General features: G+C 40.4%; 1 protein-coding gene across 1 annotated transcript; it reads right to left on the bottom strand.

Moving 5' to 3' along the window:
- Positions 1-991: 991 nt before the first annotated feature.
- On the bottom strand, positions 992-14,087 carry LOC134804022 (uncharacterized). Its single transcript, XM_063776878.1, has 9 exons — positions 14,036-14,087; positions 13,103-13,255; positions 12,686-12,821; positions 12,043-12,170; positions 10,387-10,512; positions 9,584-9,748; positions 9,204-9,346; positions 2,069-2,150; positions 992-1,132 (listed from the first exon to the last, which is right to left on the bottom strand). Exons 1-9 carry the CDS (start codon positions 14,085-14,087, stop codon positions 1,011-1,013), a joined length of 1,107 nt encoding a protein of 368 aa, XP_063632948.1. The 3' UTR covers positions 992-1,010.
- Positions 14,088-14,357: the final 270 nt, after the last annotated feature.

Below are 14,357 nucleotides of genomic sequence, written 5' to 3'. Positions count from 1 at the left end.
GATTCTTACCTACTCTCCACTTTTGAGTTACTACTCGTATTGTTATGATAAAAATGATAAAATACTATAACTTATTCTGAGCTATTGTTTATTAATATTTTTTAAATTGTTGTAATCTAAGCCGCCCTTAAATAATTGATATTGTTTCAGTCATATTATATTATGGAACACTACATAAGTAAGTACAGTACATAATATCTGGGAGACCGAGCTTTGCTCGGAATACAATACATATATAAAAACTCAAAATTGCGCGTTTTCCCAGATATAAGACCTAGCTAGATCGATATATCGTCCCCGAAAATCCCCATAATTATACCAAATTTCATCGAAATCGTTAGAGCCGTTTCCGAGATCTCCGAAATAATATATCTATCTATTTATATATATATATATATATATATATATATATATATATATATATATATATATATATATAAACAAACAAGAATTGCTCGTTTTTTAAAGGTATTAGATTAGATAGATAGATTATATAAATGTTCAAACAAATTTCAAATAGGGAATATTATTATAAACTCTGCGTAGAGGGCGTCAATCACTAGCTCAATCACAGGGCCTACCGTGAAACACGATAAACGAAATTTCGCTTTCTTACTCACTCTTGTCGATTCGATCGATAGAGAGGCAGATAATGAAATTTTGATTTTCCCGTTTCGCGGTAGGCCACCTGTAAACAAACCGCCTTGGTGCATTAATGTCATAGTAAAAACTTGTCAAAAAACTGTTTAAGTCATTGTTTGTATAAGTTACTCTATGGGTTATTGTAGTATGTGCACTAGTACTATAGTGCTGCACTCTGGCGGCAGAACATTGCAGTAATACTCCCTATTCTCTTTGGTTCAAATATGAGACTACTTTCGCTGCTTGCCATAACGGTTTTGCTGTGTCACAACAGATGGCACTGTTATAAAAATCAAAAGCAGTCCATGATTTAATTATTTTATTGAATCTCAAATTATAGTACAAATGGAGTTATACATATGTACCATTTATAAAACATTATTGGTACAAGGCTGCTGTATGTAGTTGAGACAGAAGCCGCGATTGGCGATATCTAACGGTGCTTCTATGTTGTCCGTGTGGAACCAGAGGCGGAACGGCTTCACTGTACCTGCAAATGTACACATTATTAGGTACATGGAGTTGTACTAGATTTATACCCGATTCACACATTGATTAGTGTTAAGTGTGAGTCAATATATTTGCTACTAAACACAAGTAGCAGATGTATGAACTCGCACTTAACACTAATCAATGTGTAAATCATAGGCCTTACCAGAAGGAGGAATATAGGGAGTTGCATAGACTATAGGGGGCAGCACAGCAGCTGTCAGATTTTTGGCGTGAGTCGTAAATAAATGTGAAGTTTATGCTTCCGATGTAGCCCTCAAGAAGGCAGAACGTAATATCAGCTATGCACAAGAAAACGTACGAGAACGGTAGATGGCAGCACTTGCTTTGGCAATGTACCTACATGTTTATCTTTCGGTTACTGTTAGTTCCCGGTTCGCCGGATTCTTGTTTCGTCGGATTCTCGTAAGTATATATCTATATTCGGATTGTGACGTAAGTAGGTACTGAAGTAAATCCGAAAAACCGGCGAATCGGGAACTAACCTATGTTTCCGATTCAGGCCACAAGATGGCAGACCCACCAACGCGCACGGCCCCTATAATACCAAGATATTTCAAGCAGAATGAAATATGCTTTGTTATTAATTAGAATTGTATTATTTCAGCCCTTGCAATTCTAGGGATGTCACATAAATTTGCGTTGCTATGTGTTTAGGCACTGTCGAGAGACTCGAGTGTGTCGACACTGTTTTACTCGTATATTTCTCTGAATTTATCACGAAATATCATCAAATATCGTGAGGAAACCTATCTGCGAATAAATTCAATGATGTGTTTGTGAACTTCCTTATCAGGAGCGTGGAGATAGAGTATACCTAGCCCTGCCCGTCTTATACAATGTGAGATGGCTTGTATATAAGACGTGTAAGGAAGGTGATTTACATATAATATATGTAGGTAGGTGTATATCTTACTCATGACAGTGGAAGCCTGCATGGACAGCTCGGCGGAGAAAGTGCCCCCACATATGCGGTCTGTACAGAGCGCTTGAGCCGGCTGGAAGTACAACAAAAAGTTATGAGACATTAGTATGGTCATATTTCCATACAATACAACATACCTTACATAAAAACTCATTATAATACGTTTTAAGCGAGCTTTGTGAAAATAAATATTAAGTAAGGGAACTCATTCTCTAAGCTTACCTACCTATTTACTTATTTCTGTATGGTAATGGTATGCAGTAGGTACTGCTGCTTTCAGGCGGGAGCACTTGGATACCAGCTTCCCCTTTAGCTCGATCTTAACGCTGTCTGAATGATAGACGACTCACAGAGGATTTGCTTCCTTGTATACAGATGTAGTGCATCATTATTTTCCATCGTATTTTCACGGAAACGTACGAACGTGTCTTGCTATTTCAGTCAGTATCGGTACAACAAGTACTGAGGTTGACTGAAGTAGCATGACAAATACGAACGTTTCCGAGAAAATACGATGGAAAACAATTATGCACTACTGCTGCACAGCTTCTACCGCTTGTACAAGGGTTGTGCTTTATAGAATTGTTTGATATGATATGTGTTGACAGTGGTGTTGACCCCGGTTTGACGGGTGTCATTTGATTGACGTTTAAAAAGTGCGAGGAGGAGAGCTTATAGGTACTGTAAGTCGATGTCGATAAAATTACAACATAATAAAAAGACATATATATGTTGCAGTCAAAAGTGTGAACTGGTCAAAAGAACTTTTAACCGACAAAAACAGGCAAAACTGCTTTTGACTGAGCATGTTGGTCAAAAGTAGTTTTACCTGAAAATCATACCTATTTCTGGCAGCAGTTTCGTTTTTAGGGCGTAGCAAAAAAAAATAACCCTAACCTACCTATCTCTGGGAACAGTTTCGTTTTTTGGGCGTAGCAAAAAAAATATAACCCTAACCTACCTATCTCTGCGAGTACTTTTGACTGATAGTAACAGTCACAATTAATATTAACCAATGATTTTCAGGTAAAACTACTTTTGACCAACATGCGACTGAGCATATGAAAAGCAGTTTTGCCTGTTTTTGTCGGTTAAAAGTTCTTTTGACCAGTTCACACTTTTGACTGCGACATATACATACCCACGCTCGAAAAACATTACCTATCCTCCTTCTGATGTAATCGGGTAAAAATACTATTTTATACTATTTTGTTACTGGAAACGTATTTTTACGCGACTGCGTCAGAAGGAGGGTAACGTTTTACTAGCGTGGGTATGTATACATATATGTCCATTTATTTGGCACGCTCTACAGCCTAAATGGCTAGACGGTTTTTGACATGTGAGGTGTGGTTGAATTCGTCAGAATTGTGGTAGTGACACAGGCTACACAAATTTTGAAAATGACACCCGCAAATGAAAAATGGAGGGGGGGGTTTGTTTTTTTTCTTACTGCAACAATATGGGTACCAAATCTACCAACTGAAAGCTAATGCAAAGACCACTACAAAAATATATGTCAACAGTCTAGTTTTTTTGTTTCTTAATAATAGTTGTAGTTTAATGTAACAAAAAATTATGCTTTTTTAAACTTAATGTACTTTTCTTATTTTTTGATATATCTGGTTAATTATTTTTTTTAATTATATAGAGGATATTCACAGTCACGTGGTATGTATTAATCCATTCAGCCATTTTCAATTTATAGCAGTCAACTCTGGATTGTGAAATTTTTGAACGTTTTCTAATAATTTGTTAGACCAAGTATTGAAAATGTTACAGTATGTTATATATTTGTGATCTACTCACAAAGCCCTTTCATTTGGTACCCCACATGGTATAAACGAAAATAAATAAAAGTTTGTACTGCCGACTTTATGACGTCACAGCAACTACCCCCACCACTTTCGCGCTTGTCATCTCATATATTTGGGTTCATTACACTGAATGCATCGATACCATATTCACCCATATCCGAGACGACATGAGCGAAAATCGATTTCTAGAAGACTTTTCTTTTGTAGGCCGGGCCACTATATGGAAGTTTGAACTGTTTGAACTAGTAATTATAATCGTACTCTCTCTTCTCTTCTCTCTTCTTCGTCGAAACCTCATGACTGAGGGTCGTGACCACCATAAGTCGCTTTAACTTGGATTGGTCTCCAACCTGGCCGATCTTCTGCCTTCCGCACAGAGCCCTGGAACTTGACACGTGTGACTTCCTCAATGGCATCAAACCAGCGTGTGGGTATTCTGCCTCTGCCTCTTCTGCCCTCAACCTGGCCACCGATCATCAACTTCTCTAGACTGTCGGGTTCCCGCCGGGCCAAGTGCCCAAAGAAGCCGAGGATTTTTCCGAGACAGATAGTAGAGACGGGTTTTTATGTTGAGCTCGTTCAGAATAGACACGTTGGTGCGATGCGCTGTCCATGAGATGCCCAACATTTTGCGCCAGCACCACATTTCGAACGCGTTTATTCTTGCCCTTGTGCGAGCTTTTAGGGTCCAAGTTTCCGCTTCATAGAGAAATATGGAGAAAACGAGAGTGCACATGAGGCGTATCTTTGTGTTTCGCTTGATGTTTCTGTTTTTCCATATTTTCCCCAGCCGATTAATAGCTGATTTGGCCATTTGCCCACGCCTTATCACTTCCTTATCGCAGTCTCCGTTATTACAAACTACTGACCCCAGGTAAACAAATTCCTGTACCGTATCCAGGTCACGTAGTTCGTAAGTCCTCTGCATCTGGTCCGCTCGGTCCACAAACATAAGTTTGGTCTTGCTCCGATTGATGAGAAGTCCATATTCTGCGCTGACATTCTCAATCCTGCGCAATAACTCCGAGAGTTCGGCTTCATTGGTGCCAATAATGGTGGTGTCATCGGCAAACCGAAGGTTGCTTATTAATTGGCCGCAAATCCTTACACCTCTCTTTCAGCCGTCCAGTACACGGCGCATAATATGTTCCCCGACCAGATTAAAAAGCTGAGGGGAGAGTATGCAGCCTTGCCTGACACCTCTTTCTGTTTTGAAGGGATGGGAAATGTCGTCGTCTAACCGCACTCTAGTGCTACCGTCCAAATAGAGGTTCTGCACAAGGAATACTAGGTGTTCTGGTATACCCATTTCCTTCATTACTCCGAACATTTTGTGCCAGCTGATGCAGTCGAAGGCTTTTGCGTAGTCGATGAAGCACAGCACCATCGGTACATTAAATTCTCTGCATTTCTCTATGAGCTGCCTAATGTTCAAGATTTGCTCACGCGTCCCTTTGCACTTAACAAACCCGGCCTGTTCTTTCGCGATTTGTTTTTGAATGAAGTGCTCCAGTCGTTTGTTGATAATGCTGAGCAAAACCTTGCCTGCATTCGAAATGAGCGAAATGGTCCTGTAGTTTTCACATTTAAGGGTGGAACCTTTCTTGTGCAGAGGAATTATGATCGATTCCGTCCAATCGTCTGGCCAGCTACCTGTCCTCCAGACTTTAAGGCAAACGTTGTGGAGAAGTTTTATGCCATCAGTACCTAAATGCTTGATCATTTGTGCGGTAAGACCATCACCACCACAAGCTTTCAGCTTTAGCTTCGCAATTGCAGCTTCCACTTCGCACATTAGGATATCTGGTTCCTTAACTGTATAATCAAGCCTGTTAATGTGTGCCTCTTCCACATTTGAACTGTAAAGCTTTTGGCAGTAGTTCCTCCATCTTTCCAGAACACGCTCCTTAATTTTTAACGACGGGTTTGCCACTCTCATCTCCGATGGACCATGTCTTCGGTTTGTATTCCTTGGCGAGTAATTTGACTTTCTGGAACAAGTCCTTAGCGTGAGCTGCATTCGAATGCTTTTCAATATCGTCACATATTGAGTCGATATACTTGCTTCTGTCTTGTCTACATAAACGCTGAACGGAGGCGTTGAGCTGAGCATATTCCACTCGTTCTTCCTCTGTGGACAGACCTTGCAACTTCAATGCTTTCCTTTCTTCGACAGCGTTCCAGGTACTGTCAGTCATCCACTCTGCCTTGGCACCAGTACTTGCAGGAAATTGTTTGGCTGCATCAAGAGCAACGGCTTGCAATGACTCCCAGGTAGCGTTTGCGGATTCAAAAGGGTCAATATCCATTGTGCACAAACGAGATTTGACCAGATCTTCGTAGGGTTCCTCAGCTCCAGTCGGTAACTTTATGACCCTCGTGGCTTTTTGATACCTTATCACTTTTAATCTGATCCTGAAGGCACCAACAGCTGATGGTCGCCGCCGCAGTCAGCCCCAGGACGTGTTTTTGTGGATAGAATAGACGATCTCCACCTTCTACCTACCAAAACATAATCTATTTGGTTACGATGCCCTGTAGGAGATTGCCAGGTATAGATACGTCGCGGATGTTGCTCAAACCACGAGTTCATGATGGTTAGCCCATATTCGGCACAGAAGTCGAGCAATCTCTCGCCCCGCTCGGTCCGTGAACCTAGGCCATTCCTCCCTACAACTTCTCTGAGGTGTTCATCGTGACGAGTGCTTCCGATTTTTGCGTTAAAATCACCAAGGATGATGGTTATCTCCTTACTCGGGACGTCCTGGTATAGCCTTTCTAGGTCACTATAAAACTGGCTTATGCTCTCCTCTGACGAAGTTGAAGTAGGCGCATATACCTGTATCAGCACAATCAGGTTAGGGTGCGCCGCAAGTTTCAGGGTAGCAATTCTGTCACTGAAGGCATTGTACCCTAGCACCTTATTACGCAACTGCCTAGAAATTAGGAAACCCACGCCGCTGAAACTGTTGTCCTGACTACCGGCATTGATCCTGAGCACGCCACTCTGTGATATGCAATGGCCACTCTCCTTTATATGCGTCTCACTCAGGCCCAACACGTCCAATCCATATCTAGCCATTTCCTGTTCTATTATCTCTATCTTTCCAGTCATCTGCATGCCGCGCACATTCCAGGTCCCTATCTTGAGAGCATTTTCTTTGGTAGTGAGTCGACTTGTGTGTGGTGGTATCAGTCCAGCAGTAGCCCCATTTCTGCAAGGAGCCTGCGGACGAACTCGCTTGCAGCCGGTAGCCAATTTCACACCAGGAGACCCGGAACCGCCCTGGCGCCGGGCGTCAGCCGGGTCGCATGACCAGTCGTTACTTATCACATTAGCTCTTCTCATGGTGGTTTTCTTGGGATTTTAGATGCGGTCGTTTCCCGTTCCGTTCCGCCCCAGACATTTTAGAGGGTATTTGAAACTCAAGGTCGCTGAAGCCTCTTCTGGCCAGTTGCCTGGCGAGGTGAATGGTTATACCGCCATTTGATCGGTCGCCAGACCCTCGTCTGTTATCTAGCAGGGGGCCCCGCGATGGCTGGGAACCATCGCCATCGGCTATTCTTAACGAACCACCGATGCGAGCAGGAGAGGTTGACAGTAGGGTCGGTTACATGTTATTACCGTTCACCCCTTACCCCCCTCCCCCCTCTTATAATCGTACTCAGGTATTTATAAATAATGAACGGATTTATTATTCTATGTAATTTTAATTATTGTCAAAATGACTTTTCATTGATACTTAGGTACCTCATGTTTACTCAATGATGAGTCACATCTCTTCGACCGAGCGTTAGCGAAGGTCTCCGCTTCAGCTTATTAGGCAAAATGCTTTTGTATGTCCGGATGTTCAGCTCTACAGGTCGCAACTCTCAACCGATTATCGTAAAATTTTGTGAGCAGGTTCAATGATTTAATAGGTACCTATATTTTTCTCTATTCATATTTTGGAAAATTATCAATATGGCGGAACCATACATTTATGCAGTTTAAAGTAATGCTCGCGAGGTCTACAGCCCCAGGTAGGTACCTATTAAGATTTATAAATTGCTTGCTGTCGATATTGATAACACTTGCATCGATGTTTATTAATATTAAAATATAATAAAAAAGAAACCGAGGCTATGATAATATGGCTACCAGTACACATTTGGGCGTCACTAGCACACTCTGGAGCCTAAATGGTTTCCGTGCGGAGTGTGCGGTCTCAGAGAAAGAACCGTGTCCCGGATAGTATGCGTTCTGGGCCATCACGAGTCCCGAAGTAACTTATACATCATTCGATAGTGCATGTGCCTATATCGATAGAATATAATATATCATTCTTATGAGCGTATTTGGGGGGCATGCCTTGTTAGCAAATAAGTCTACTGTCTTATAATAGGGTGGCAGAAACCCATTTCATTTGTAAAAATATCGCCTATAATTTATCTGTAAAATAATTAAAACATTGTATTCATACTTTTCAAATGCCAGATTCAGTTATTTTTTTACATTTTTAATGTTTGACTTTGGTCATAATTCAAATTAAATGAACATCGTCACCGCCACGCGCTACAAATTATTAAAAAATATATGAGTGCCTATTTTAAAGTGATAGTTTTTAGAATGAGGAATAAATAAGCTAAATTGTCCAATTTTTTATTTAGAACAAATCGCCACACTATGATTGTAATGGCCAAAACTGTCCTAAAAAAATACATAATATTTTCATTTATTGTGCAAAAATCAGTTTATTTGTATAAAAAGGTATAACGATTATTTCAAATTCCTCGTCCTTAAAATATACAAAAATGATATTTAACTTGCCCTAGTTGCTAAGAGCATGAAGAAATATAGCATAGATTGGACCTGGGGAGCCGACCTTTTCCCCTCTCCCCTCCTTTTTGGTACACGGTACGATTTTGTTGCTAGCGGGCCAAATCAGCACATTATTTGGTAATAAGGGTATGCAAGGCATCTAACACAACCAATAAAACCTCCATGAACAGAAATGGGAGACATATTTTATAAGATTTGACAGTATCCATGAAGAATCTTCAGATATATAAACGTCAATTAAGCCACCAGTGTTGGGTTGCCTACAATCATATGCCCACTTCGATTAACAATGAAACTATTTTTCCGTGAATGTACTCGTAAACCCCTATCCGTTAGTATGCGATTCATTAATGGACGCACCATGGCCCAAATCGGGACACGGTTCTTTTATCCTGCGAGCGCTCCGGTTGTGGAATGAGCTCACTGTCGCGGTTTTCTCTGGGTTTTACAGCACGGGGTTCTTCAAAAAATAAGTGTACATACATACCTGTACTCGCCCAACATTGGACGCACAAGGCACCAGTAGCCAATCATTGGCACACGCGTTTGGTCCAACTCCCGCACCGACCATGGCGTTGACTGGTCCATTACTGTTGCCGGAGATGGTGAAAGCGCGGGAACGGTTGTTCACTAAACATTTTATTATTTATTTGAGAATGAGATCAAAAAATGTAATAAAGTTTTTATCCGGCTGGCTTCTGAACCGGTCGGAGCTTGGGTATATACAGCTAGGATCACTAAAATAATTGTCTAAGCTCTCCCTGCACATCGATCGATCAGTTATCCTTTTTAATTAGTCTCGGATGGAAAGAGCTGGCCTCAAGTGCTTAATGAGGATTAACAGCCCACATCATTAGAGTAACATACCTGTGTCAGGACACGCGGAGTACTGGATCCCACAGAAGTTCCTCTCCATCCTGATACAGATGCCATAATCCTGGTTGCTGAGTTGCAAGCCTGCCGCCGGGTCGTAGTTGAAGGATTTGAGCTGCCCCGAGACACCCGTGTAGTACTGCAGGCAACCCTCGTCAGCTGCAACGTTGTATTTTGTTACTTTCATAGTTTAGAGAAATCGAGCAGTAGATTGTGGCACTTTAGAGTCATTACCAAAAAAAATCTTCAGGTATTTTATTTATATTTAAATAATTAATGCACTTATTACTATTAAAACTACCAAATCGGTGGTTTAAGCCAATGAGTTCGCCAAAATCATCGCGAGAGAACCATATGACCGACTGAAAAAGTACTTAATAAATAGGTACCTACTTTTAATTTTCCTGACGACGTTTTTCTGTACTAATAAAATCTGGTGAATATCAAATTGTATTTTAGGTTTATACTTAAGGTCCAAAAACTAATTAATGTTAAGGTCCATAAAACTAGAGAGTATTCCTGGCTTCAAAATACGAACGGTTTGAAAGCAAAACCCTTTCTGGCACGGCGTCTTAAATGAATAATCTTCTACAAGTATATAAGTATATTTAATTACACAAACGGGTCTACCGCGATATAAGTTCATTGAGTCTTTCCGTGGCCACAGCTGGTGCAACTCAGCTGAAACGTCGGAATTAAAGGTAAAAACAATGAAATTATATCGCTGTAGACCCGTTTGTGTAATTAAATATGTGTACAAAACGCGAGGGTTTAAAGTGTTATAAGTATATAGGTACCTCTATAGATAGTGCTGCATGGGATCTGCGTGACCTTGACCTTCCACATCCTGGCGAACGCCGCCCCGCTGGTCACGAAGGTCAGTTTCACAGGATTCGTGGATCCGATCCCCGCATCGATGTACACTGGAAAAATATTCACAATCAGACAAAGGGTTTGTTTCATCTTAGCGCTTAAGACGGCATCTGCTGATTTTGGTAGCTTAAGTTTCTGAGTATTTCACCTGCACTTCGCATTTATCGCCAGCGTACACAGGTGAGTGGTGAGTATGGTTGACATATATGATAGCTCCCACAAACAACGAATGCCTTGTTTGTTTTATTTATTTACATTTTATTGCACATGAAATTATAAGTACAAAAAGTGCGGACTTAATGCCATAAGGCATTCTCTACCAGTCAACCACTGGGCCAAAAAGATTTATTGTTTATATTTGTTGGAGATATTAATTTAAATTTCTAAATAAAAAATAACTAGTTATAACAAATAAGAGGAAAAAATCGGACCTAAGATACGGCCTTGTGGCACACCAAAAGAAACGAATCTCGGATCGCTATATACCGGGTGTGGCCTGTAACATGAGCAAAAATTAAACTGTAGGCTGTACTCCTCATACTGACCAACATGTGTTCAGCGACTTTTAAAAATAACTTGTGGTTTGATTTTTATTACACTTTAAAGTTTATTCTAAGACGCAATGTATTGCCAATTTTGTTATGTTTAAGGCGTGACAAGCAACGTCAATCACAATAATATGGCGTGGCGATGGCGTCCATTGAAGATAATATTTATTTTGTATGAAAAATAGGGAGACTAAATACTTCATAATTTTTAAAAGTTGTTGAACAAAAGTGTCACCGTTTGAGGAGTACAATCTATGTTTTAATTCTTTGCTCGTGTTACAGGCCACACCCGGTATGATATTCACTGATTTCAACATATTGAATTTATTATATGAAACAACATGCAAATGACTTTTTGAGTGTGTAGTCTTTCGAAATCCGCAAACTTCTAGTTACTCAGTGGGACGGGAACTGAATTATGTCAAAGGCTTTTGCTGATTCATCATCGATGAGTATAAACATTTTCCAAGTAAGGGGTTTTATTTGTGTGTTTATCGAAAATTAATTATCCCTGTTAACTATTTATATTTTATATAGTATCCACAACACAAGCCTTATGTGGGACTAGGTCAATTTGTGTGAGATGTCCTATAGTATAACATTTAATTTTTAATTAAATCATTTATTTACAAACAAGATATAAACAGTGGTATTACTAAAAGAAATTAATAACTAGGTTAAATCTAAAATAGGCCCTTGAGCCTATGTACCAAGGATGCTTACGGCATTTCCTCGCTGTATCTCAATGCTGATACGATGTGCGAGGTAGCCGCCAGCTCTTCGGTCGCCAGTTACGTCAACCAGACGCTTCGCGTTTTCTGCGAACAATTTATGCGCGCTGGGACCCCATGGACCTAGAGTTTTAACTCCAAATGGTACTCTCTACCTCTCTTCGACGCCCGCTTTTACATTAGTCCGTTGGAGGTGGGACGGTGCCAGTGTGTCTACGCAGGTAGCATCCCACACTTAACATCCATCCATTTTTTATTTATTTTAATTCCGATGAGAAGAATAACGGCATTTTTACTCAACTGTGACTGCCTTGGTTGACGCCGCATATTGCCGGTACGGGGTTGCCACCGGATACTATGAACTGATCTTGATTGCAAACATTGTTGACTGGCTCGGGTCCGGCTATAGTGAACCGATTGAAGTCTAACCTGAAAAACGATTTTAAATCCATAATGTCATTTAGATAGGTATCTAAATTAATTCGCGCACACCTAAGAGCCAGAACTCTCTCATTAAAACAAAAAAAACGGGTTGCACTCCGGGAGTGCCAGCAGAAATGAAAACTCAATGATATTGTAACAGTTTTCCGATCAGGTCATGTGTCCGTTTTACGAAGCGTCTTACGTCTTACCTACGTCTTACGCTCTCGCGAGTTTAACATTTTTTCCCTATCACAAAAAGTGCATAGCGCCGCTAAAGAAGTTTTCACTTCAAAAAAAACTTGAGAAAAAGTGCCCTTTGATAATGTAAACCTTAATATCATTTCTGCTCACTAGATTTGAATGTACCTACACGAAAAAATACGTCACATTATTGTCACTACCATTCCTTATTCGAAATACACCCGGACGTGACTTGATGACAATGAGAACCGGTAAGTAGGGACGAAAGATTCTCCCTGATTAAAACGTAAGCGTAAGTCGCATTACTGTCACAACCGTACCTTATTTGACATACATCCGGATGTGATTTAATCACGGTGAGCTCGCAAGAACCCGTGTCATCGTAGGATGAAGGATATCCGCTGTTCACAAAGTAGGTCCCGTTCTCTGAAGTACTGCTACCACATGATGTCATAACTGTGACATAAAGATTAAATAATATTATTCATTTAGCTGAGTGCGCAATAGTAGCATCCGTATGGCGGCTATACCATCAAAATGTTACAAGGGCATTTACATTCTGCCGACGATAAGGAGAAGGACAGGTGACATCTCCCAAATCACTGCGGCAGTAATGCTGTAATAGCAACGCTGCTGCGCTCAGCTTTGGTCTGCCTGAGTGTGTCTACAGAACAGATAATATTACCTACTTCGTATGGACTTACTTCTTTTCTAAGTAAGTCACAAGCTAAACTTACAAATGCAGCACAGCCCAAAGCCGTTAGCGCAGTAGCCGTTAGCGGAGCCGCCGCGGGCGCTGCACTCCCGGGCCGCGAGACACGTGCCGTTGTCGCCCGAGGCGCCCGCGCAGCCGCCGTTCGGGAACGTCACCACCGTGAACACTGATAGGACTGCACATATGTTTATATTAATGCTCTGACTATGTTTATATTATGTAAGACCTTGAGCAATCGAGTTCATTACGTTGCAAAATATACAATATATGTTCACGACCTTATTGTCTTAGAGGCGTGGGAACTATTTTTGGAATGTTTGCTTGTAAAATAATATGTTTGAACTCGTACGTATATCTACGTACCCTTGCAAACAAACGTTTCTTTTCTTTTCTAAATACTTTACGTCTATCACAATAACATTTTAGCTTATGTTATCATCAGATATGGGAAGCAGCTTTTTCAAATCAAGCACCTTGTGATATGGGGAAAATAAAAATATGTATCACTAAAATGGGGAAAAACAACTAGGTAGGTACATCTGACGCAAAAACACTAGTAATGTGAGATATCGAGGAATTTAATCCAAATTTTCCAAATGGCAAAAATTATAAAACTACCACGCACGCTAACAGAACTAGCATTAGTATGTTCACCTGCACATTCCCCAGAACGATAAAATTGCGGAGAATAAAACATTTACAATACAGTATAAGTCTCTTTCTTGAGAGTCAGATCATAGAATTAGGTTCATATCAAATTAAGCAAACAGTTTCATCTACTATATAATAACCAAGCATTTTATGCCATCATAGAAATTAGGTACCTACGTTCGCTGAGCGTGAAGAAACCATAAGGCTAAATTATCTACTAGTCAATTTAATCGCCTAATAAAAACTAAAGTTCATTTGTAGCATGTCCAAAATTAAAAATAAAACTAATTTTACTTATACTTACATCGATTATCTCTCTGTGGCCAGAACCTCGCCTTTTGCTCAACACCTTTCATGTTCCCGAGTCGCCATTTGGGGAATCCATGTTGTTTTATCCCGAACCTATCATTACTGTCACAGTTACCGAACACAAATACAAGAACTAATAAAGCTATCATTGTCTCTATCGGAGAAATGGCAAATAACGAAATACTTAGGTTACTTAAGTACCTAAGTATATTAGTTTGGTTTTTGGTGCCAAAATTAATAAAAAATGGGTCAATGTCAGTTTTTAAATATGTCACAGCCGCATTTCGGTTCACCAAATTCGGTAAAACCCGCCACGG

The sequence above is a fragment of the Cydia splendana genome, chromosome Z (assembly GCF_910591565.1).
Source record: "Cydia splendana chromosome Z, ilCydSple1.2, whole genome shotgun sequence".
Lineage (NCBI taxonomy): Eukaryota > Metazoa > Arthropoda > Insecta > Lepidoptera > Tortricidae > Cydia > Cydia splendana.
This window is presented reverse-complemented; position numbering and strand designations above follow the sequence as displayed.

Coding starts and splice junctions, on each gene's coding strand:
- LOC134804022 (XM_063776878.1), bottom strand. CDS start 14,087: ATGAAAGGTGTTGAGCAAAAGGCGAGGTTCTGGCCACAGAGAGATAAT. Junction 9,749..10,386: donor ATGCAGCACTATCTATAGAG/GTACCTATATAC, acceptor ACAACGTTGCAG/CTGACGAGGGTTGCCTGCAG. Junction 2,151..9,203: donor CCAATGTTGGGCGAGTACAG/GTATGTATGTAC, acceptor TTGTACTTCCAG/CCGGCTCAAGCGCTCTGTAC.